This window comes from Geotrypetes seraphini, chromosome 11 (assembly GCF_902459505.1).
Source record: "Geotrypetes seraphini chromosome 11, aGeoSer1.1, whole genome shotgun sequence".
NCBI classification, from domain to species: domain Eukaryota; kingdom Metazoa; phylum Chordata; class Amphibia; order Gymnophiona; family Dermophiidae; genus Geotrypetes; species Geotrypetes seraphini.
In genome coordinates, this window is record NC_047094.1 from 122,611,709 (window position 1) to 122,636,617 (window position 24,909).

At 47.7% G+C, this 24,909-nt stretch overlaps 1 protein-coding gene across 6 annotated transcripts in view; it reads right to left on the bottom strand.

Moving 5' to 3' along the window:
* GMEB2 (glucocorticoid modulatory element binding protein 2) overlaps positions 1-24,909 on the bottom strand; it is a 134,477-nt gene that overhangs the window by 18,174 nt on the left and 91,394 nt on the right. For 4 of the 6 annotated variants that reach the window (XM_033963346.1, XM_033963348.1, XM_033963345.1 and 1 more), the window contains exon 8: positions 7,458-7,559. The exons of the other annotated variants lie outside the window; for them this stretch is intronic. In XM_033963346.1, the coding sequence (XP_033819237.1) occupies positions 7,458-7,559 (102 nt within the window). The remainder of the gene's footprint in view (positions 1-7,457; positions 7,560-24,909) is intronic. 6 annotated transcript variants of the gene reach the window in all.

The window sequence follows — 24,909 nt, forward strand, 5'->3', positions numbered from 1 at the left end:
ACACTATGTCTTTCAGGTGCTAGATTACCGAAACCATTTGCAAATTTGCAACAGGAGTACAAATTGGAACCTTGTGATTTCTTTAGCTACATGCAGCTCTCCTATTATATAGCTTCTTTGCCCCCTGCTGTCTTGTCCCTGGATGTTCACAAACTCCTTACGGAACACTACTAGTTAGATGCTCAGTTACTGGTGCCCTTGAAATGTTACCATAACACTTTACTGAGTATGATACCAGAATTGTCTTAGTGCTATGTTGATAAATGGAATAAATAAAGAGCAATTTTGTAGATGTATCCATTTTATAAGATCCTTTGCCAAAAATGTTTTACTTGCAAAATAAATTCCTACTCCAGCTACACATTTCTCCTCATAGAACCCTTCTGAATAATCTGTGACCGGATGATAAATGCCCCAAATGTCAGCAACAGGGGGCTTCCTTGGGCCATATGTTCTGGTCCTGTCCGTTGGTTTTGGACTTCTAGACATCAGTAACCACTGCAGTGTCGTCTTACTGGTACACCAACAGGCAACCCACGCCCCTGATACAATTTGGGATGTACAAACTGACTGTACCCTCGCCAGCTGGCTTACGCCATTTCCTCCATTACACAGTATTATTGGGGAAGAAATGCATCTTACAGTTTTGGCTATCTGCTTTCCCTCCCATCCTGGCACAGTGGGCTCACTCATGATTACCCAAGCCTCCATGGAATAACAGGACTTTTCAGATTACAGACTCAAAATCTAATACCCTGATCTATGGACAAGGTATGACCGGACTGAGGAATAAAATGGAGAATTATACCCGTAGGTTGAATCTGCGTTTTATCAATTTTCCTCAATCCAGGACTGTAGCCCCCATTGAACTGCTTAAGAAATATCTGATGGAAGTTCTGGGGGTACCAAAGGAAACTGTGCCTCCATTTTCTCGAGTCTATTCTATGCCAGGGAAGAAACGGCAAACTACTTCCCAAGGAGAACTATCAATGGATAGTTTAAATGTAACACAATTATTAGAAACATCTTTGGAAGAAGAGTGTATAAGAGCAACACTCCTAGTTACATTTGTTTTTGAATCTGACAAGGACTGGGTGATGAGAATGTTTTTTCATAACTCTGATAAATTGTTTTTGGGAGGTAAAGTTTGGGTTTTCCCTGATGTCTATGTAGATACACAGGAGAAAAGGAAGCAATTTCTGACTCTACGCCCTCAGGTGTTAGCCCTGGGTGCTCATTTCTTTTTGCGTTTTCCTTGTAAATGTTTAATATTGTATGAGTCAAATAGGTATCTTTTTTTGATCCCAAACAATTGGAGGCTTTTCTTGAGAATAAGCGTAAAATACAGGTACAGGTACAGGTGTCGGGTCAGGGGGAAAGAATATAATAATTATTAGAAATGGAAGATTGTATTAGTTTATTTCCGGCGAGACGTTGTCATTATTGATTTATTTAAGTTTTTTTTCTTTTTCCTTATCCTCTCCCTATCTTTAATTGAGGACTTATAGAGAAAGTTGCTATGAATATGTTTGCTTGTTAGATTTCAATGGGAAATATTATTTTGTGGATTGTTTTTGTATTTAGCAATATGCTTTCTATTTCTTAAAGCATTTTTATGTTGTATGTTCATTTAAAATTGCATAAATAAATAATTAAAAAAACAACAAAAAACTGAAAGTAGGGAGACAGTTTGTTACCACCTAGGAATCTTTCTCGTACACATTATCCCCCACAGTCCGCCATCTACTGCAGGGGTGCCCAAAAGGTCGATTGCGATTGACCAGTAGATCGCAAAGGCAACGCAAGTCAATCGTGGAGCCCATCTTGGGCTCCACAATAGACTCGAGTTGCCTTTGTTTTCTCCCTTTTCCCGATGCCACAACATGCCAGCAGTGACTACAGAAGCGCAGGGCACACCAGCCTTCCCCCCCCCTTCCCCAATCACTTGGCTGGCCCGGAACTTCCTCTCCGACATCAGAATTGACGTCAGGGGATATGGCTGCAGGCCTGTTGCAGCATCAGGAAACAGGAAGAACTCGGTAGCAGCATCAGCGGTGGCTTGGGGGCCTGTTTCCAGAGACAGCCCCAGCGGTGGCTTGGGGAGACAGGAAGGCAGAACAGGGAGGCAGAAAGAAAGAAAGGGGGCAGGGACAGAGCGAGAAAACATTGGGGGAGGGAATGGAGTGTGTCGGGTGGCAGGGGGCAGGCAGGGAGAGAAGAAGAAAAAGTTGGACTCATGGAAGGACAGAGATGTTGGTTGGGGAATGAAATGAGGTCTGGAGGAGATGAAGCATGCAGGAGGCAGAAAAAAGATAAGAAATATTGGATGCACAGACAGAAGAAGAAAGTGCAATCAGAGACTCATGAAATCACCAGACAACAAAGGTAGGAAAAATGATTTTATTTTCAATTTAGTGATCAAAATGTGTCCATTTTAAGAATTTATATCTGTCTGTATTTTGCACTATGGCCCCCTTTTACTAAACTGCAGTAGCGGATTTTAGTGCAGGGAGCCTATGAGCGTCGAGAGCAGCGTGGGGGCATTCAGCGCAGCTCCCTGTGGTAAAAACCGCTATCGCTGTTTAGTAAAAAGGGAGGGGGTATATTTGTCTATTTTTGTATAGTTGTTACTGAGGTGACACTGCATATTTTAAAGTCATCTGCCTTGACCTCTTTGAAACCCTCCCCGAATATAAATGATAATTAACATTTTCTCTGGGACAGTGCGCTTTGTGTTTCTTAAAATTTTATTGTTGGTAGATCATTTTGACTTGGTCATTTTAAAAGTAGCTCGCAAGCCAAAAAAGTGTGGGCACCCCTGATCTACTGAATGAATGACTGACTTTTATTACTTTAATGTGTGATTTTATGCCAGATTGTATGCCTGATTTTTTGGGTGGGTTATGGGTGGGTGGGGTTTTTTCATGTATTAATCTCAATATTGCTGTGTTGTTAGCCATAATCTCTGAAAGGCTTAACAGCATTTTCCATAATGGCTGATTTTACTTTGTCATTGGACTTGCTTTTCTGTTTTAACTTGTTGGCAGTTATCATAAAAATCAATAAAAATATTACAAACATTTCTGGTGGACACAGAACATATTATGTCTGGATTTTCAAAAGGTACTTCACAATGCTTCTCATGAAAGAGTCCTCAGGAAATTAATTAAAATGTCATTGGATAGGAAGCGGTGTCCTACTGTGGACTGGAAATTGGTTCAAAGACAGAAAACAGGGGATAGGACTAGTCAATTTTTTAAATGGAAAAAGTTCAGTAATGGAGTACCCCAAGGCCTGTAATTGGACTTAGGCTGTATAAATGATTTGAAAAAGGGAACAATGAGTGAGATAATTAATTTGCAAACACAAAACTACTGAAAGTTCTTAAATCAAGAGAAGACTTGTGAGGAGCTTCAGGAGGATCTAGTGAGATTGGGGGCTGGACTTCTAACTGGCAGATGAATTTAGGGGCATAGTTAGCAATGTCAGAAACCATTACGAAATACTAGTTTACCACTAATTCGTGCTATTTTAGCACAAGTCCCATTTTATGCAGGTGTTATCCAGAGACAGAAGGCAGATATTCTCACATGTGGGTGATGTCATCCACTGAGTCTTGTTGTGGACAGCTGCAAAAGAGCTGTTGCACTTTAAGAACTTTAGAAAGTTTTCCAGGTAATGGTTGATGAAAAGCAGTCATGTGAACTGTAGAGGCCATGTGACCTAGAAGAACCATCATGTGCCTTGCTGAGAGTGAAGGAAGGAGGGACACTTGATGGCAAAGGAGTACGAGAGCATCCTGACATTGCTGGGGAAGGAATGCTCTTAGCTGCACAGTATGTAGAAGAGCTCCAATACATTTTAGAGTCTGAGAAGGCTGCAGTCGAGATTTGGAGAAGTTGATTTCGAATCCCAAATTTTGTAGGACTAGTATAATTTGTTGTGTCGCTACAGTAACCCCCCTGAGACAAGAGGTCTTTGATGAGCCAATCGTCTAGATATGGAAAAACTTGGAAACCGTGATTTTGCAAGGCTGCTGTTACCACCACCAGGCACTTGGTGAAAACTCTGGGAGATGATGCAAGGCCGAAAGGTAGAACCTTGTACTGGTAATGCTGATTTCCCACCCAAAATCTGAGAAACTTGTGAGAGGCTGGGTGAATGAGAATGTGAGTGTAAGCCTCCTTGAGATCCAGAGAGCATAACCAATCGTTTTGATCCAGAAGGGGCTATAGGGTCGCCAGAGACACCATCCAAAACTTTTCTTTGGCAAGAAATTTGTTGAGAGCTCTGAGGTCCAATATTGGTCGAAGACCTCCCGTCTTCTTCGAGACAAGGAAATAGCGGGAATAAAACTCAGTGTTCTGCTGGTCCAAAGGAACCTTCTCGATAGAATTGAGAATGAGCAGAGATTCGACTTTCTGGAGAAGAAGAGAGGACTGAAGATGGTTGGAAGGAAACTCTCTTGGAGGATGATCTGAAGGAATGCTAAGGTAATGAAGAGAATAACCTTCTCGAATGATACAGAGAACCTACAGATCGGAGGTGATAAGTTGCCAATGAGGATGGTAATGAAGCAGGTGACCTCCAATGGGAAGAGGGAAAGACAGAGACAGCTTGACTGAGATTATGCTCTTGAGTAGTCGGCCAAAAAGGCCGAATTGACTTTGGAACAGCCGAGGTTTGGGATTTTGGGGTAAGCTGCTGATGCTGTTTTTTCTGTTGTGGTCTGGAAAGAGAAGCAGACTTTGGAGTATAACACCTCTGGTATGAGGAGGAGGGCTTGTAAGGTTTAGAGGCAGATGACTTAGCCTTAGGCCTCAGCAGCAAATTAAAAGAATTTTCATGCTCTGAAAGCTTTCTAGTTGCATTCTGAATGGTGTTCCCAAAAAGTTAATCTCCTAGACATGGAATATTAGCTAACCGGTCTTGAAGGTTAGAATCCATGTCCACTACTCAACCATGCAAGCCTCCTCATGGCTACTGAGATTGCAGATACTCTAGAAGAGAGCTCGAAGGCATTGTAAGAGGACTCTACCATGTGTTGCCTGAGCTGCTGAAACGTATGGAACATGTGCTGAAATTCTGATTTCCGATGTGATGACGGATATTTGAAGTAAGTTGGCATAGTTTTGACCCATTACTTCAAATAGCAAATGAAATAAAAGTTGTAATTTATGACTCTATTAGTAAGCATGGAATTCTGGTAGAGATGTCTACCAAACCTATCCATTGATCAACCTTTATGACCTGGAGGGACAGAAGCGTAGATTGTTGATGGAGCATATTTCTTAAGAGTGGACTCCACTAAAAGAGACTGGTGAGAGAGTTGAGGCTTATCGAAAATAGGAATAGGGATGATGCTATATTGAGAGTCAAGCTTTCTGGGAGCAGCTGGTACAGAAAAAGGGAAGTCCCAATTCTTACGAAGAGTTTCTTTTAGGATACTATGTAAAGGAAGCTTGAGTAGTTTCTTAGAAGGATGTTTGATATCCATGGTCTCCTGAATATTTAGAATCTGCCTCCAATTTTACTGCCAGGAAACATTTATTTATTTATAAACTATAAAGAGTTTTACCTCATACAAAATTGTCATTTCTTTAATAAGACATTAACTATTTTTTCTGCAGCCCTCTTTTCTTACTCAAAACTGACACATTTCAATCACTATATTGAAAATAAAATCATTTTCCCTACCTTTGTTGTCTGGTGACTTTATTTTTCTGTGCTTTTAACTATGTTTCCAGGGTTGCCTTGCCTTGCATTCATCTTTGGCATTAACTTAACATTCAATATTTCCATTTTTCTGCTTTCTTCTCAAAATCTACTTTTCCACGTCTTCCCTTCCTATCTCTCTCTCCTTCCTTCTCTATTTCCATGGTCTGACATCTCTCTCCTTCCCTCCTTCCCTTCCTCCTTTCTGCCCTCTGCAGTCTATCTCCCTTCCTCCTTTCTGGCCCCCCTCCCAGTCCAACATTTCTCCCTCCTTTCCACCAGTCCAACATTTTTTCTCTCTTCCTCCTGCATGCTTCTCCTCTGGTCCTCCTTCCCTCCCCCCAACCAATATCTCTCTCTCTCTCTCTCTCTCCCCCTCCATGAGTCCAACTTTTCACTCTCTGCCCTCTCCCCCTTTACCAGTGTAACATTGTTCCTTCCCTCCTTTCTGTCCTCTCCATCCATCTCGCCTCTCCATGAATCCAACACTTTCTGCCTCCTGCACGCTTTCTCTCTATCCTTGTCTCTTCCCTCGAGTGGCATCCTTACTTTCTACCCCCAACCCAACATGCTCTCTCCCCATGTACCATCTCACCCTCTTCTCCAGTTATGTAGCACATTTCCTTTCCCTCCCTTTCTTCCAGGTCCAGTAGCACCTCCTCCCTTCCTTTTACCTCCCCCCTGTCCAGCAGTACCCCTTACCTCCTCCCCCTGCCCAGCAGTACCCCTTTCTCCCTTCCCTGCTCTTCCTGTCCAGCAGTACCCTTTCTCCCTTCCCTCCCTCCATGAACTTCTACACCAGGGCCCCCTCCCCTGAAGGTCTGCCCCCCATGAAGGCCTGGCCCCTCCGAAGACCTGCATGCTCCCGCCATCTTTGCAGCATCCTCCAGCTTTCCCTCTGGGCCTCCCGATCTTAGTTTCAGCTAATTACCACAGCCTTCAGAGAGGATCGCTGGTGCTGTGGCGATCCTTGCAGGCTGCCATCGGCCTCCGCAGCACTTTCCCTCTGCCGCGGTCCCACCCCTTCTCTGATGTCAGGGGAAGGATCGCGGCAGAGGGAACATGCTACTGATGACGACGGCAGCCTGCAAGGATCACTACAGCACCAGCAATCCTCTCTGCAGGCTGTGATAATTATCTGAAGATAAGAGTGGGAGGTCGGGAGAAGCCGGTGGATGCTGTAAAGAACGGGCAGCACTAGTACGGACAGCACAACTATAGTACCTAGTGGGCCGCATGTGGCCTGTGGGCTGAGAGTTTGAGACCACTGGTTTAGACGGTGTCGAAGGTACCTGTGATGCATCCATGATATCGAAAAGTTATTTCTGTTGAAGAAGACGATTTTTAATTGAACACTTCTGGAGTGTAGAACAGCGTGAACAAGATTCAACGCGGTGGTCTGGGCTCAGGCACTGGACACACCACTTGTGGGGATCAGTTAGAGAAATAGTGCGCTGGCACCTGCCACACTTTTTAAAGCCAGTTAATGAGCCGGACATGGGAGTGAACACCGCCTCAGCCAAATCACACCCGGAGGGCGGAGGCAAGACCCCACCATCAAAAATGGCTAAACAGAAAAATAAAAGGAACATAAAGTTCTTTTTTTTTTTTTACTAAGAAAGGTAAAAAGAAAGAAAGAACAGTAATTTTGCGAGCGGGAAGGCAAAAATCAAACGGAGAACGTTTAATACACAACTTTGTAGCTCCACAGAAAACTGAGAACTAAGGAGGTGCACACTTACGTCGGGCGGGAAGGCACTCGCACATGCGCGGTGCGGTCAGTCGTGAACTTTCTAAAGTTCTTAAAATGCAATAGCACTTTTGCAGCTCTTCGCATCGGAGTTCTGTGGATGACATCACCCACATGTGAGAATATGCTGCCTGCTTGTTCTGGGATAAGACCTAGTTATTAATAACTGGGGGTTACCAGTAAAATAACATTTTAACAATAGCTCACTTTGATAACTTCCCCCCTTAATGTGAGCAAGTAGAAAATAATGCACATATAGAAAAATAATCATGACTATAGGTACCAATTTTCTATATTCCATATTAGCTGTCATTGCTCAGGAAATCATTGTGAATAGGCTGAAATTCTTGTCTCATTGTGACCTGGTCTAAAAGAAAAATAGATTGTTGGGGTTTATTAGAAGATTAGGTTCTTATCTTTGATAATCTTATTTCTGGTAGTCCTGGAGGATTCTATACAAAAGGTGTCCAATCCATTCACACGATCCGGGACTTGCAGAAATCCACACTTTTCTCACCTTGTGCTCCTCCTACTACTAAGAGACAGGGCCCCTTGCTGTTATGTCAAAAAGTCTAGCAACCACACTGGAACAATGCAACAACAATGTAGGAGACATGGGGAAATCACTCTGGAAACATAAGTAAGGTCTGGTCTGTTTTGCTCTAAAAGAAAATAAGAACATAATTAATAAACAGACAACAGGCAACACAGAAAACAGTTAGGAACAATGTAGAACTAATCTGCTGTGTGCAACGAGCACCCACTGGAAACCTGCCATCAGAAACAATGGTACTCTCAAAAGAGTGAAATCCCCCACAAGGACCATCTCCTGGCTGGAAGATACTTCGGCCTGGCTGTAAGGAGAAAAAACCAAGACAGAAGAAAAGGCAGGCGATTCATTAAAACTGAGCCTATACTGAGAAAGCAAGGTCATATAGAATCCTCCACGGACTACCAGAAAGAAGATTATTGAAGGTAAGAACCTAATCTTCCATTCTGGTATGTCCCTTCCGGATTCTATATGCAAGGTGACATACCAAAGTAATAGCATGTCTAGGGAGGGACAGGACAGCCTGCCCTCAACACCAAAGACCCAAAAGTGGCATCAGAACGAAACGCCACATCCACTTGGTAAAATCTGGTAAAGGTATGAAAAGAGGACCAAGTAGCCACCCTGCAAATTTTGCCTGGAGGAACTGCTCAAGCTTTGGCCCACGTTGCAGCAACACATCAAATCGAGTGGGTCTTGAGAGAAACCAGCAGCTGCTTGCCTTAAGTGATGTAAGTTGACAAAATGGCCATACGAATCCAACGGACGATGTCTTAGATGTTGGCCTACTTCAACGAGGCTGGACCACCAGGAAAAAGAGATGATCCAAAAGGCAAATATAATTAGTTCTCTCCAAATAGTGGAGGAGGACTCTCTGCATGTCCAATCTGCACAAGATCTGATCCTTTCACGCTGACCCCGTGGAGCAAAAAGCAGGTAAACAAACTTCCTGGTTGGCATGAAAATCAGAAACCACCTTCGGCAGAAAGGAAGGAACAGTACAGAGACCAACTCCTGAGTCTGTTATCTGTAGAAAGGGCTCTCTACATGAAATAGCCTGAAGCTCCAAAATATGCCATGTGGAGGCAATAGCCAGTAGCAAGACAGTCTTGATCATTAGATCCAAGAGCATAGTATCCTTCTGTGGCTTAAAAGGGGGTTCTACAAGACCCTGCAGAATAATATTAAGATTCCACGTAGGAAAAGGCTGATGCAAAGGATGACGCAAGCGAAGTGCCCCTCTGAGAAATCTGGTCACATGTGGATGAGCCATCAGCAAACTAGAAACACTGTGTGAGTGAAAATATGAAAGATCTGCCACTTGAACTTTAAGGGTGGCCACCGCCAAACCCTTATCTAAACTTGCCTGAAGGAAAGCCAGAATTACCGGAATAGGAGCCCTCACTGGCTTTACCTGGTCTTTGGCACACCATTGCTGAAAAGCCTTCCATGCTTTGGCATAAGAAGCCATAGTAGAGGGTTTCTTGGACTTCAAAAATGCCAAGATGACCATATCAGAATATCCCCACTTTAGCAAGGCTGAGAGCTCAAGAGCCATGCCAAAAGACCAAAGCGCTATAGGTTCTCCATTGGGACCAGACCCTGACTGAGTAGGTTATGATAAAGAGGGAGCTTGAGCCTCCAGCCTTGTTGAAGACGGACCAGATACACATAGCACGGATGGCGAGGCCAGTCCAGAGCTACTAAGAACACCAATCCTGGATGTGATGCTATCCTGCAGATGACCTGACCAACCAGAGGCCACAGAGGGAACATGAAAAGGAGCTCATGAGCTGGCCAAGGTTGAACCAATCTGTCTAGGCCCAAGCTTCCTGGTTCAGTCCTTCAAATGAAGAAGCACCTGACTTTCGAGTTCTTGGCTGAAGCCATAAAGTCCATCTGTGGCTTGCCCCAGTGCTGCACTATAAGAAGGAATGCCCTTTGGAAGAGAGATCATTCTCCCGGATTCAGGACCTGACAACTGAGGAAGTTCACTAGCATGTTTTCGATCCCAGCCACATGAGCCATAGAGAGAACCAGAAGATGCACCTCCACTCATTTGAACAGCATTTGAGCTTCCTGGTCTGGGGGGGGGGGGTTCTTATGCCCCCTTGTCAATTCAAATATGCCACCATTGTAGCGTTGTCTGAAAATATTTGCACCACTTTACCTTCCAGTGTTCGGTGTAGAGTCATTAACGACAGACGTATGGCCCAAAGTTCCAGACAATTGATTGACCAATGCTTCTGAGATGGAGTCCATTTCCCTTGAATGGAGCAATCCCCACAATGATCACCTCCTGATCTGAGGGAGCTTCCCCCGGACTTCTGGCATCATTGCGACTTTTAGACGCTGTGCTGGAATGAGATCGATGCTTGTGGATGTCTAGAATTGGAATTGAAATGTGGTTGGTATCCTTGGGAATATCTTTGGGACGAAAAGCCCAAGGGGCCTTGACGAAATCTGTAGGAGGGATGAAAAATTATGAGTCCCTTCCAAAGTATGTCAAGGAGTCTGCTCAGAGTCACATTAGAGGCAGAATCACCTGAGATATAGAGGGTTGAGACTCCAAGCTATGTTCTTTCATGGCATCAGTAATGAGATTGTGGACAGATACAGATATGAGGAGTGTATGGATGGAAGGGTACTCACTCAGATATCCCGCTGAATTGACCCGCCATGGGTATCATCATCATCCAAGATGGAAGCAGTGTCAGGAGACTGAATAGGCATAATATCAATGTGCAAGTTAAGGCAATCCAGATCTGTAGTAGCTGGCATTGAGGATCCCCACAGAAGGATTTCCAGCAATGGAAAGACCTGTTTTGAAGAAGGAAACACGCTTACCTGCCACGTCAAAAGAGCTTGGTCCATGAAATATGGTCCACAAGAGCTCAACATACTTCAGAGAAAAAGCACACCCTGGGAGAGCAACTAGGTCTTGCTGAGTTGTTGACCCTGCTCAGGAGGAGTCCCCTGACTCAGTGTGCAGGTGCTTGGCAGCATCATCCAAAATGGACATCAGGAGATATTCCTTCCCAGATTCCAGACCCATGCCAGCTCCCCAGCCCTTAAGGACATGAAGGAGGTGAGGCCCGAAGCTTCTGTCCCCTCCCTCAGCACACTGCGGCATATGGTATATGGGCACTCATGCACTGGCAATCCGGCAGATTAGGGGCTAAGGAGTCCATCTCTACCAATTTTAAGCAAAATCAATGGGTTTTGAAGCAGAAATTAAGCTTAGAAAAAAAGATCGATAAAAATCCAGCGAATTCACACCAAAAATGGCAAAAATAAACAAGTTTCAAAAATAAAAAAATAGCAATTTGGGGAGATGGGAGACTTGAACCCTACCCTTACAAACCGTTAAAAACGAGTTTTACAGACCAATCCCAATGATCTGATAGGAAATAATGGAGGTGTACTCAGTCACTGAAGTGCCTTGCCTGCCAGCAATTTACACCTCAGCTGAATGGAAAAACTGGATTTTCTACCTCAGAAAAGCTCCAAAAGGATAAAACTTCAAGATCTTTGGACTGCCAGTTGGACAAACCCCGACTTAAACCTCCGCCCCCTTGGAACCTCTCCACATGACCTAGGGTGGGAAACGCAGCCTGAAACACCGAGAGACAATTACTCAGGACACACCTAGCCTGTGCTTAAACTTCTGACAAGGTCCCAAGTCCGAAATAGGTGATACACAACAGGGTGGCTTCTCAGGTCCAATGAAGTTTCTCTATGAAGCAACAACCCAGTTCCGTGGAACTGCTTCCTTTCCTTTAGCAGAAGACCACCACAAGGGATCTCACGGCACCTAAGTCACCGAAAATGAACTTTTAATCACAAAAAATAATAGAAAGATGTAGAGCAGAGCAAAAGACTTCTGCATAGATCGCTTGCAGAAATTGAAACTGCTGGGGGTTCTGTCTCTATCTCTCAGTAGTAGTAGGAGCATATGGTGAGAAAAGTATGGATTTCTGCAAGTCCCGGATTGCGGGAATTGATTAGACACCTTGCATATAGAATCCGGAAGGGAAGTACCAGAAGATTCCTTTTGGAGTAACTGCTCCATATTGATTCATGGTGTGACCATATGTTGAGTACTGTCTGCAGGTCTGGACATTTCACCTCAAAAATGATATAAAGGAATTAGAAAATGTAGAGATAACGGGAATAGAACAGCTTCCATGTGAAGAAAATAACCCTAATCTTTTTATCAAAGCTTGAAGAGAAGACTGAAAGGGGATATGATATTAGTCTATAAAATCATGAGTGGGATGGAATTGGTAAGTAGGGAATTATTGATTAGTCTTCCAAGGGAAGATTAGGTTCTTACCTCGATAATCGTTCTGCTAGAAAGGCATATGAGTCTTGAACTAGTGGGTTATTCGTCTCTACTAGCGAGTTTGTATAGAAGGTGTAATATACATTTTTTGACTTCACCTCCCCTATCTCTGCACTGTGCTCTGCTCCTCAGTTCGTACCAAATCAGTTGACAGACACTACAACAGGAAAAAAAAGAGGAGGGGCACAAGGAACTCCCCAATGAAACCAAATCTGTTCTGCTCTTAATCAACTACCATTAAATAAAACCAATGCCAATAGGAACATAAAAACAAGGTAGATCCCCACCTAAGTACAACCAGCACTAATACTATACAAGTTCCCACAGTCTCCCATTTGTCAAAACATTTTTTAATATATATAAGAACATAAAAACATAAGCAGTGCCTCCGCCGGGTCAGACCATAGGTCCATCCTGCCCGGCAGTCCGCTCCCGCGGCGGTCCAAACAGGTCACGACCTGTCTGAATCACCAGAAGGGTCTCCCTTGCCACCTTGGTTTCTCATTGAAGTCCTATCTTCCCATCGAAGTTCTAACCCTCCGGTCTTGCACATGCACGACCTGGTTGGGTTTCTATACTTATTACCTGGTTAGCTTTCTATACTTGTGTTACATCCCAGCTCCTCCCTCAGTAGCCCACGATCCCTTTATCCCTCAGGAATCCGTCCAATCCCTGTTTGAATCCCTGTACCGTACTCTGCCTGATCACTTCCTCCGGTAGCGCATTCCAAGTGTCCACGACCCTTTGGGTGAAAAAAAACTTCCTTGCATTTGTTTTGAACCTATCTCCCTTCAGTTTCTCCGAATGCCCCCTCGTACTTGTTGTCCCCTTCAGTCTGAAGAATCTGTCCCTATCCACCCTCTCTATGCCCCTCATGATCTTGAAGGTCTCTATCATATCTCCCCTGAGCCTCCTTTTTTCCAGAGAGAAGAGCCCCAGCCTATCCAACCTCTCGGCGTATGGGCAGTGTTCCAGCCCTTTTACCAGTTTTGTTGCTCTCCTTTGGACTCTCTCAAGTACCGCCATGTCCTTCTTGAGGTGCGGCGACCAATACTGAACGCAGTATTCCAGATGTGGACGCACCATTGCTCGATACAATGGCATGATGACTTCCCGCGTCCTGGTTGTTATGCCCCTCTTTATGATGCCCAGCATCCTGTTGGCTTTTTTTGAGGCTGCTGCGCACTGTGCAGATGGCTTCAGTGATGCATCCATCAGCACACCCAAGTCTCTCTCAAGTCTGCTGTCTCCCAACAGTGCCCCCCCCAATTTGTAGTTGAACAACGGGTTCTTTTTCCCTATATGCATGACCTTGCATTTTTCCATGTTAAAGCGCATTTGCCATTTGTTTGCCCAGTCTTCCAGCTTGTCCAGGTCCCTTTGCAGGTCCTCACACTCCTCCCTGGACCTAACTCTGCCGCACAGTTTGGTATCGTCTGCAAATTTTATAACCTCGCACTTTGGAGGTCACGTGATGTGCTGAGCCGAGCGGGACGTGCCTTGCTCGTGCTCCGGGGCCCCGGGTCCCTTTGAACCTGTTCCGGTGATTTTCCAGGCTCGGATCTTACCTGCCCGGTCGGGGGAGTGCATGGACAGGTCTCCCCTTGTGTCTAGCCCGGCCATGAGCAGCAAATCGTGCCGTTCTACCAGAGACAGGGAGACCAGATCGGCGCGGCCGGACCTCAAGATGGCGGCGGGTGATTCCGGTTCCGCGCTCCCCTTGTCGGAGGCCCATATAGCTGCACTGTCTGCTTCGGTCGTGCGGGCCTTGGATTCCCGCTTTGACCAATTATCTGGTCAATTGACATCGTTGGAGACTCTTTTGGGGGAGACCACGCGGCGCACAGGCGAGCTGGAGCACCGGGTCTCACAGGTAGAGGATGCCCACTCTGCTTCTTCTGTGGATCTGGCGGCGATGCAGGCGCAATTAAAGCGGCAAGAGGACAAGCTGGAAGATCTTGAAAACCGCTCAAGAAGAGACAACTTGCGCATGATTGGCCTCCCGGAAACGGTTCCTGAGTCCCGCCTGCTCGCTGCTTTGGAGTCCTGGCTCCGGACGGAGTTCCCTCTCCCGGCTGGTGTGGGCCCTCTGCAACTTGATCGGGCGCACCGCCTGGGCCGGCGATTTGATGGCAGTGATCGAGCTCGGGTCACCATCTTTAAGATCCACAACTCAGCCGTGAAGGCTGAGTTGATGAAGCAATACCGGCAAAAGAGGAATACGCTGCAGTATGATGGAGTACCGGTTCGCCTGTTCCAAGATTACTCTCCGGCGCTGCAGGAGCGCAGGCGGCGCTTCTCCCGAGTGTGCTCAGCTTTGTTTGATCGGAAGCATCGATTTCAACTCCTCTACCCGGCGCAATTAAAAGTTTGGACTTCTACAGGATGGAAGGTTTATGCTACCGCAGAGGAGGCACAGCACTACCTGGATTCTCTACCGGGAGAAGCGGGACCCTCTTCGGCCACCTGAGTTCTGCAGCAGACTGGTTGATTGGTGCTATTCTCCCACATTTGAGTGGCTTTCCTCTGTTGGAGCTCTTGTTAGCCCCTTGGGCATTGTTCCAGATTGCTTCCTTTTGGCCTTTTGGCCTCTTGGACTTTGACTGTTCTTTGGCGCCCAGAGTTTGGGCTGGTTTTTAGCCCATTCTTGTTGTATTTTTTGCTTTTACTGCACCTGGTCACTCTGGAGGTGTGTGCCTGGATTTGCTGTTTTGTACTTTTCCTGTTTCTGTTTAGGGCATTTTTAGGTGTCCTTGGTAGGTGTGGATGTGTTTAAAGGGTAACTGGGTATTGTGTGAATGAGGGGGAGTTGGTTTCCTGCCTGAGTTGGGGGTCTGTTTCTTTTGGGGGGATAGACGTCTGTTTGTGGGAGCTTACTTTGTTTGGGGTGGACAAGTGAGAGTATTGCTGGGTATGTGTGCTGGGGGGGAGTGTTTGTGTGCCTGGGGGTTGATGTTTGTTCACTTTAGCATTGTGCCAGTGGGGTTGACCGTATTCTGATTGTTTGGATTGCACGCCCCTTGGGCAGCTTCTTGGTGCTCCTTTAGGCCAGCTGGCATTGGACTGTGTTACTCCCTGGGTTTGGGGGTTCTTTTGTTTCTTGATTTGCTCTCCTCTGGCTCCTTTGGAGTATGTGCTGGATGGATGGGATGTTCTGCTTGTCTATGATAGGGATGGGTTTGAGGGATTTGGGGCCCTACCTACATCTTTGTGACTCTATCTTTGTTCCACGAGTGTGGGACGAGGGTTTCTTTCTGGAAGGGTTCTTGGAGGGTTTGTTTCTGGGGGGTGGGGGGGGTTTGGGGACCGGGGGGTGGGTTGGGGAGGGTGGGGCTTGGTATTTGGGGGTGGGGGGTCCTCCTTCACAGGGTTTGCCTCAATTTTGCTGTGCTCCTTTGCTTCATATGTGTTGCCTTGTTTTTCTTTGGTGGTCACTGCTACTCTGGGGGGGGCTGGGCCCTTGGGGTAGTGTTCTTTTGAATTCCTTTTTCTTTTCTTGCTTCTTTCCTGCCTTTCCGCTGTGAGTACCCCTTTTAGACTTACATCTTGGAACGTAGGGGGGATTACGTCGCCTGTTAAGAGATCTAAAATACTGGCAGCTCTACAGCGATATCATTCAGATATTGCATGTCTTCAAGAAACTAGACTAACCGATGCTGAACATCTTAAGTTGCGTCGGTCCTGGGTGGGAGAGGTGCATTTTGCTTCCTCATCGGGCCGTCATGGGGGCATTGCTGTGTTGGTCCGCAAGTCTTCTCCCATTGGTGTCCAGGTTCTGGATAAGGAGCCTGATGGCAGATCCCTGCTCTTACGTCTTACCTTGGGTGGGCGCTCGTATCTTTTGTTAGTGGTCTACGGCCCCAATTCTGGTGAATCAGCCTTCTTGCAGCGGTTGCTCCAACTTTGTTCTCGTTTCCCTGGTGATCCTCTATTTCTTCTGGGTGATTTTAACTTGGTCATGGCTCCTGATCAGGATAAATCCGGATCTCCTGTTTCTTCCTTGGGTTCTAAGGGTCACCTTCTGTCGGATTTTTGTGACTCTCTTTCGGTTGTAGACCCTTGGCGCCTCCTACATCCGGAAGTCCGTGATTACACTCATCTTTCTCGTGCCCATGGCTCTTGGTCTCGCTTGGATTATATTTTCTTGTCTTCCTCTTTGTTTCCTTCCGTTCAATCGGCTGAGATCGGACCTCTGTCTATATCGGATCATGCCCCTATATGGATAGATGTTTTCTTGGATTCTTCATACCTTCGAGCGTCGTTCTGGCGGTTTCCCTTTTATCTTGCACAGGACACAGAATTTCGTACCTTTTTGCAGGCCCAATGGGATGACTATTCCGAGAATAATGCTTCCCATTTGGATGATCCTATTTTGTTCTGGGAGGCTGGGAAGACGGTGATTCGAGGCCATATCATCTCTTTTTTGTGTGCCCGTTCCAAGCGTATTAATCAGGGGATTGTTACTCTCGAACGGGCCTTGCGCTTGGCGAAGCGGTCCTTTTCTCTTCACCCTTCCCAAGAGACTCGTGACTGTTATCTGTCTACCCAGGTGGCCTTGAACTCCCTCCTTCATTCCCGTTTCCAAAAATGTAAAGCTTTTTACCAGCATCGTTTTCATCGTTATGGGAATAAACCTGGCCGCCTCATGGCTCGTTTGGTTAACGCTAAGACTGGGAGGAAACCAATTTTGACTTTACGGACCGAGGGTGGTGGAGTGGTGTCCCAGACTTCTGCAGTCTCCGGGGTTTTATTTGATTTTTTTCGTCAGTTATATGACGCTCCGGAAGATGCTTCTTTGGAGATGGTGACAGACTATCTTCACTCTTCTGGGCTCCCTCGTTTGTCGGAGTCCTTGATTTCTTCGCTTAATAGTCCATTCCGGGCAGCTGAATTGGAATCAGCTATTAAATCACTTCGTTCTGATCGGGCGCCTGGCCCTGATGGGTTCTCAGGTGATTTCTATCGGATCCTTTCTCCTTCTCTTTCTGGACCCTTGTTGGCATATTTTAATGAAGCTGTTGCCCGGGGTTCGTTTCCGCGCTTTGCGAATGAGGCACTTATTACCTTACTCTTGAAGCCGGGTAAAGAAGCGGACTTGCCGGGGTCCTACCGCCCCATTTCTTTAATAAACGTTGACCTCAAGCTCTTTGCACGTATGCTGGCTGATCGTCTTGCTCCTCACTTACCACTGCTTATACATGAGGATCAGGTTGGCTTTGTTAGGGGCCGTCAGTCTGTACACAATGTCCGTAAGGTCCTTCTTGCTCTTGCCCAGTGCCAATCTCGCCAAATTCCGACCTTATTTGTTAGCCTAGATGCCTCCAAGGCGTTTGATAGTATTCATTGGTCGTTTATGTTTCGTACCTTGGAGTATGTGGGGCTCGGGGGATTCTTTTTAGATGCGATACGTTCCCTTTACTCTAATCCGCATGCCTCTTTGCTGGTTAATGGGACCCGCTCGGATTCTTTCCCTATTCTTCGTGGGACCCGACAGGGTTGCCCTCTTTCCCCTCTTCTGTTTCTTCTTTCTTTGGAACCCTTGTTATGCACTCTTCGGGGATTCGCGGAGGTTCGAGGTCTCTCGGTTGGCGATTTGGAACTTAAGACTCTGGCGTATGCGGATGATCTGTTCCTCATTCTCACCCACCCGGAAGATTCTCTCCCGGCAGCTCTGGATCTCATTTCTGAGTTTGGGTTTTATTCCGGGCTGTCTCTTAATTTGGATAAATCCATGGCCTTGCCTTTTCCGCCGGATTTGCGCACTTCCTGGAGGGGCGCGTTTCCTCTCCGTTGGGCTGGTGCCGCCTTAAGGTATCTAGGGGTTACGATTCCGTTAGATTTAGCTGATTTGTACAGGTTAAATGTCACGCCGCTGTTTCAAGCTTTACACAATAAGTTGCACCTCTGGGAATCTCTTCCTTTCTCGCTCTTGGGCCGGGTACACTTATATAACATGCTCTTGGTTCCCTGTTGGCTTTATGTGTTTCAAGTCCTTCCCCTTTATTTGACTTACCAAGATGAGCGTAGAATAGAGCGCCTGGTGCAAAAATTTCTTTGGGCGGGTAAGAGACCTCGTTTATCTTATAAGAGGGCGGCGACTCCCTGGTATAGAGGGGGTTTGGGCTTATTAAATCTTCGTTATTTGACGATTGGTTGTGGCATGCGACATATTAATGACCTCTTTCGGGGTACTTCAGCTTTCACTAACACTTCTCTAGAACTTTCTTGTTTTTCTTCTGCTCACTTTAGTGCCTATCTGCATTCTGTCCCTTCTCTTCTACCTGAATCTCTTTCTATGAAAGTATTGCATCGACCCTTGAAGAAGGTTTGGCGTTGGGTCTGTAAATTTCACACTCTTTCTTCCTCTGTCTCTCCCTTTCTACCTCTTCGCTTTAATGGTTCTTTTCTGCCTGGGATTGATGGGCCGAGCTTTGTTCGGTGGGAAGCAAAGGGCATTCACTATCTATTTCATTTGGTTAATGATGATGGTACACCTAAATCTTTTGCTCAATTGCGAACAGAATTTGATATTCCCCCTTCCGATTTTTTTGCTTACATGCAAATCCATCATTACATCTCTTCCTTACCTCCTAGTTCCTTACAAGCCTCGTGCCAGGAGTCGTTGTCTACGGCCTTTACCATTGGTTCGCAGGAGCCGGTCCCTCTCAGGTTCCATCATCGCCACTTGAAAGATGAATGCCCTTTGTTTGACCATTCTCGGCTGCGAGATGCTTGGTCTTGCGATCTTGCTGTAGACTTGCCTTCGGACATACTCCTGCAGGCTGTCCGACGTCTGCCAGCATTTCGAAAATATACCACCTTTTGGGAGCAACATTTTAAGTTGATTTTTCGTTTATTTATCTCTCCTAAAAGAGCTTATTTGGCTCATTTTCGTTTAACCGCTGTCTGCCTTCGTTGTCAGGCTCCGGAAGCCAGTTTGGGACACATGTTTTGGACTTGTCCTCAGGTACAGCATTTTTGGACAGCTATCTTTGCTTTTGTTGAGACTCTTTGGCATGTTAACATCCGTAGTTCCCCTTTGCTTTTGTTTGGGACTATTCCTCACTACTTTCCACGTTCCAAAGGGGTTGCAGCTTTCCTCAAGTGGTCTATCCTGATTGCTTTGAAATGCATCTTGCTGAAATGGCTGGAAGTTGAAGCTCCGGACTATTCCCTTTGGAGGAGCCGCATGATTGCTCTCTTGATGTGGGAGCGACGGGATGTGACTGATTTGTCCTCTCGTCAGGGCCGCATTTTCCAGGCTACTTGGGAACCCTTCTGGACTACTTTGACCCCTCTGGCTCGTAGCCGGATACTCAATTGAGGCCTTTTGTACTGATAATTCTGTGCTTACTTTTGTGTGGAGTTTATTCTTTCTGTACTTTTGGTAATTGGAAGGAGGACCCAGGGGTGGGATTGGGTGGGGGAGGGTGGCTTGGGTTGGGTGGTAGGGAGGGGGGCTATTTGGGGGGCATACTTTAAACTTTTTTGAGCTAGTCTTGCTCTTGTTGTGACATTCTGTTGTCTTTCATGATTGCTCAATAAAATATATTTGAACATAACCTCGCACTTTGCCTCCTTTTCCAGGTCATTGATAAATATGTTGAAGAGTAACGTCCCCAGCACCGATCCCTGTGGCACACCGCTTGTGACTCCCCGCCAGTCAGAATATTGGCCCTTCACTCCGACCCTCTGCAGTCTACCCGACAACCAGTGCTTGATCCATCTGTGCACATCCCCTCCCACCCCGTGGTTCCACAGCTTCCTAAGCAGCTTTTCATGTGGCACCTTGTCGAAAGCCTTTTGAAAATCGAGGTAAATGATGTCTATGGGTTCCCCATTGTCCACCCGACTGCTTATTCCCTCAAAGAAGTACAGAAGGTTCGTTAGGCACGACCTTCCCTTACAGAATCCGTGCTGGCTTGTTCTCAGTAGGCCATTCCTCTCGATGTGCTCGCAAATGCCGTCCTTGATCATAGCTTCCACCATCTTCCCTATAATTGAAGTCAGGCTCACCGGCCTGTAGTTCCCGGGGTCACCCCTCGATCCCTTCTTGAAGATAGGTGTGACTTTCGCCAATTTCCAGTCCTCTGGTACCTCACCAGTTTTCAAGGATAGGTTGAAAACATGCTGGATTGTGCCCGCTATTTCTTGTCTTAGTTCCTTCAGAACCCTTGGGTGGATCCCATCCGGGCCCGGAGATTTACCGCATTTTAACCTGTCTATCTGTTTGAGGACATCCTCCTTACTTACCTCTATGTGCTCCAATTTTTCGGCCTGTTCCCCACTCATGAGTTCCTCTGAGTCCGGTATATTAGATGTGTCTTCGCTCGTGAAAACCGACGTGAAGAACGTGTTCAACCTCTCAGCTACCTCTTTATCCTCCTTAATCACTCCCTTCCTATCCCCATCGTCCAACGGCCCCACCTCCTCTCTCGCTGGTCGCTTCCCCTTTACGTAACTGAAGAATGCCTTGAAGTTTTTCGCCTCTCTGACCAGCCCCTCTTCGTATTCCCCTTTCGCTTTTCTAACCTCTCGGTGGCATTCCTTTTGGCATTTCCTGGCGCCTGGTGATTTTCCTCCGTTGGGTCCTTTTTCCATCTCCGGAAGGATACTTTTTTGTCATTTATTGCCCTCTTTACTTCAGTTGACATCCAAACCGGGTCCTTTGATCACTTGTTCTTGCAGCCTTTCCTGAAACTGGGGACGTACATTCTTTGTGCTTCCTGCAGGGTGTCCCTGAATAGGGTCCAGGCGCTTCCCACAGTCTCCATCCTAAAGATGTTTCTGAGCTTCCTTCCCACCATTTCCCTCATAGCAACATAGTTCCCTTTCTTGAAGTTGAGCGCAGTTGTTGCGGTCCTCCTTACTATGGGTGTCCCCCTTTCTAATGTGAATCTGATCGCGTTGTGATCACTGTTGCCTAGTGGTCCTCCCACCTCTACCCCTCTTGCAGGCCCCCCTAATCCGTTTAGGATGAGGTCAAGAGTAGCACCCCCTCGCGTCGGTTCTTTGACTAGTTGCTCCATGAAGCAATCCCTCACAGCTTCTACAAATCCTGTTTCCCTAGTGCAGTTGGAGTGACCCGTACTCCAGTCTATTCCCGGGTAGTTGAAGTCCCCCATCACTGTTACACTTCCAGTCCTGCATTCCTGTCTCAGTTCCACTTCCAAGTCGTGTCCGACTCCTTCTGGCGTACCAGGTGGGCGATAGTACAGCCCCAGTTTTATGCCTGCACCCTTGTTTCCCGGCAATTTGACCCATAGCGATTCCAGCCCCTCTGCCTTCGTTGCCATATCCATCCCGACCGAGTGGATAGAGTACTTTATATATAGTGCTATGCCTCCCCCCTTCTTGTGGGTCCTGTCCCTCCTGTAGAGCTTGTACCCCGGCAGTGCCACATCCCATTGATTTTCCTCTGTCCACCAGGTTTCTGCAATTCCAATTATATCTAGGTCCTCCCCCTTGGCCACGACTTCTAGTTCACCCATCTTGGCCATGAGGCTTCTTGCATTTGCGTATAAGCACCGCAGGTCCCTTAGGTCCCGTCGTTTTTCCTCCACCTCTGCATTTACCTGGGCCGCCTGCCCTTGGATTTCGGGCAGTTCTCCCGTTCCCTGTGCTTCTGCTTTGCCCTCAGCCTTTACCCTCTTAGCTTTCAGCTTCCCCACATTCCCGCCACCCCACTTCCCCGCTTTTCCTCTGGGTTTTCTAGCCCTACCGGCCCCCTCCTGGGCTATCATCCCTTGAGCCTCTGTTTGATCCCCCTCGCCTTGTGGTACCTTTATATTGCCCTCAGCTTTCGCCCTCGTGCCACCCAGTCCCCCTGTGTCTCCATGCCCCTTAGTCTTCTCCCAGCAAGCTCCCTTTACCTGATGTTTCCCTCGCTGTCTGATCATAAGATCCTCCAGTCCCTCTGCTTCCTCCCTGCAGTCAGCCCATTCAGCATCTGTTCTGGATACTGTTGTCTGAAGCGTCAACATCAGATCAGCTGTCGGCTTTCCCCCTCTCCTCAGTTTAAAGCCCTCTCGATCTCCTTCCTCACATTGGCTGCCAGTAGTCTAGTTCCCGCTGTGCTCAAGGGCAGGCCGTCCCGCCGGTAGAGCTTGCTCTTTCCCCAGAAGGACGTCCAGTTCCTCACAAAGTGGAAGCCCTCCTCCTGGCACCATCTCCTCAACCATGCATTCACAGCCTGGAGGTCTGCCTGCCTCTTTGCATCTGCTCTCGGTACAGGCAGGATCTCCGAGAATGCTATCCTCCGTGTGCTCCGCTTCAGCTTTCGTCCCAGGACCCTGAACTGGTCAGTCAGTGTGGCCATGCTGAAGTTCCTCCGGCTCACATCATTCGTTCCGACGTGGATTATTACCGCAGTCTCCTCTGTCTCTGCTCCGTTCAGGATCCTCTCGATCCTATCAGTGATGTCTCGTGTCTTGGCCCCTGGGAGACAAGTCACTAGCCGGTCCTCCCTTCCTCCAGCTACGTGACTGTCTATCTCTCTCAAGATCGAGTCTCCCACCACAATAGCAGACTTCCCTTTCCTCAGCAACCTCCTCTGCCTCAGGTCCGTGTCCTTGGTGTAGTGCGGTGTCTCTCCCTCGGGGTCCCGGTGAGTCGCGGTCTCCTCCTCTTGCATGGTTCCTCCGCTAGGTCCTTCCCCGGTGTCGCCTTGTGGATCCTGGGTCTCGTCTGCCGACATCCGTCTGTGCAGCTGCTGGTCCCGTTCCTCCACCTTCCTATAGGCCTCCTCGATGAATCTCTCGAGGTCCCTCACCTGGTCCACAATGGGGCCTGCTCCGTCTGTGTTCTGGGTTGACCAGCTCGTCTCCTCTGTGGTGCACAGTCCCTCCAGTTCCTGGACCCTGACTCTCAATCTGCCGACCTCCATCCTCAGGCTTTCCAGTTCCTGACACCGACTGCATATGTACTTCCGCCTTCCCAAGGGGAGGTAGTCGTACATATTGCACTCTGTGCAGTATACCGGAAAGTACCTCTGGGATCCTGGGTCCTCCATCGCTCTCGTAAAGTGCTGGTGTGCTCCTGCTGATTGGAGCCTGTTATTTTGTTAGCTTCAGAATCCAACTGTCATCACTGCAGGCGCTTCACAAAGGCGCGCACTAAGGCACATGCGCCTTTGTCGAGCGCCTTCATCGGCGCGCCAAACGGCTGAGCGCCGTTGGCGCTGTGCTCTTTTAAATGTTCCCTTTCGGTCAGGGAGAGGGGCGGAGCAGGGCTCCCACGCTGCCTCTCTTCGGGAACAATCTGGATACGCTGTCTCCCGCTGGTGGCCTGAAAGGGGGCCCGGCTGGCTGCTGTGCTCTTTTAAATGTTCCCTTTCGGTCAGGGAGAGGGGCGGAGCAGGGCTCCCACGCTGCCTCTCTTCGGGAACAATCTGGATACGCTGTCTCCCGCTGGTGGCCTGAAAGGGGGCCCGGCTGGCTGCTGTGCTCTTTTAGATGTTCCCTTTCGGTCAGGGAGAGGGGCGGAGCAGGACTCCCACGCTGCCTCTCTTCGGGAACAATCTGGATACGCTGTCTCCCGCTGGTGGTCTGAAAGGGGGCCCAGCTGGCTGCTGTGCTTTTTAGATGTTCCCTTTCGGTCAGGGAGAGGGGCGGAGCAGGGCTCCCACGCTGCCTCTCTTCGGGAACAATCTGGATAAGCTGTCTCCCGCTGGTGGCCTGAAAGGGGGCCCGGCTGGCTGCTGTGCTCTTTTAGATGTTCCCTTTCGGTCAGGGAGAGGGACGGAGCAGGGCTCCCACGCTGCCTCTCTTCGGGAACAATCTGGATACGCTGTCTCCCGCTGGTGGCCTGAAAGGGGGCCCGGCTGGCTGCTGTGCTCTTTTAGATGTTCCCTTTCGGTCAGGGAGAGGGGCGGAGCAGGGCTCCCACGCTGCCTCTCTTCGGGAACAATCTGGATACGCTGTCTCCCACTGGTGGCCTGAAAGGGGGCCCGGCTGTCTGCTGTGCTCTTTTAGATGTTCCCTTTCGGTCGGGGAGAGGGGTGGAGCAGGGCTCCCACGCTGCCTCTCTTCAGGAACAATCTGGATACGCTGTCTCACGCTGGTGGCCTGAAAGGGGGCCCGGCTGGCTGCTGTGCTCTTTTAAATGTTCCCTTTCGGTCAGGGAGAGGGGCGGAGCAGGGCTCCCACGCTGCTTCTCTTCGGGAACAATCTGGATACGCTGTCAACATACCTCCCGTCTTGAGGAGGATATCTCAGACCTTCCAGGTATTCATCACTCTTCATCCAGGTATTCATCACTATGTTTGACAAGAGAAGAACAAACATCCAGAAAATAGATACACATTTGAGACAGTTCAGGCTCAATTGAAATCTGAGAGGGCAGGCCTTCAAGACTCATATGCCTTTCTATTAGAATGGTTATTGAGGTAAGAACCTAACCTTCCTTTCTAGTGCAAAAGGCATACGAGTCTTGAACCAGTGGGATTTACCAAATCGGTCCCCTGAGTCTAGGGCGGGGCAAATGAGCCTGTTGCTAGCACAGAGGATCCAAAAGCAGCATCTTGTCGTGTCGCCACATCCACCCTGTAAA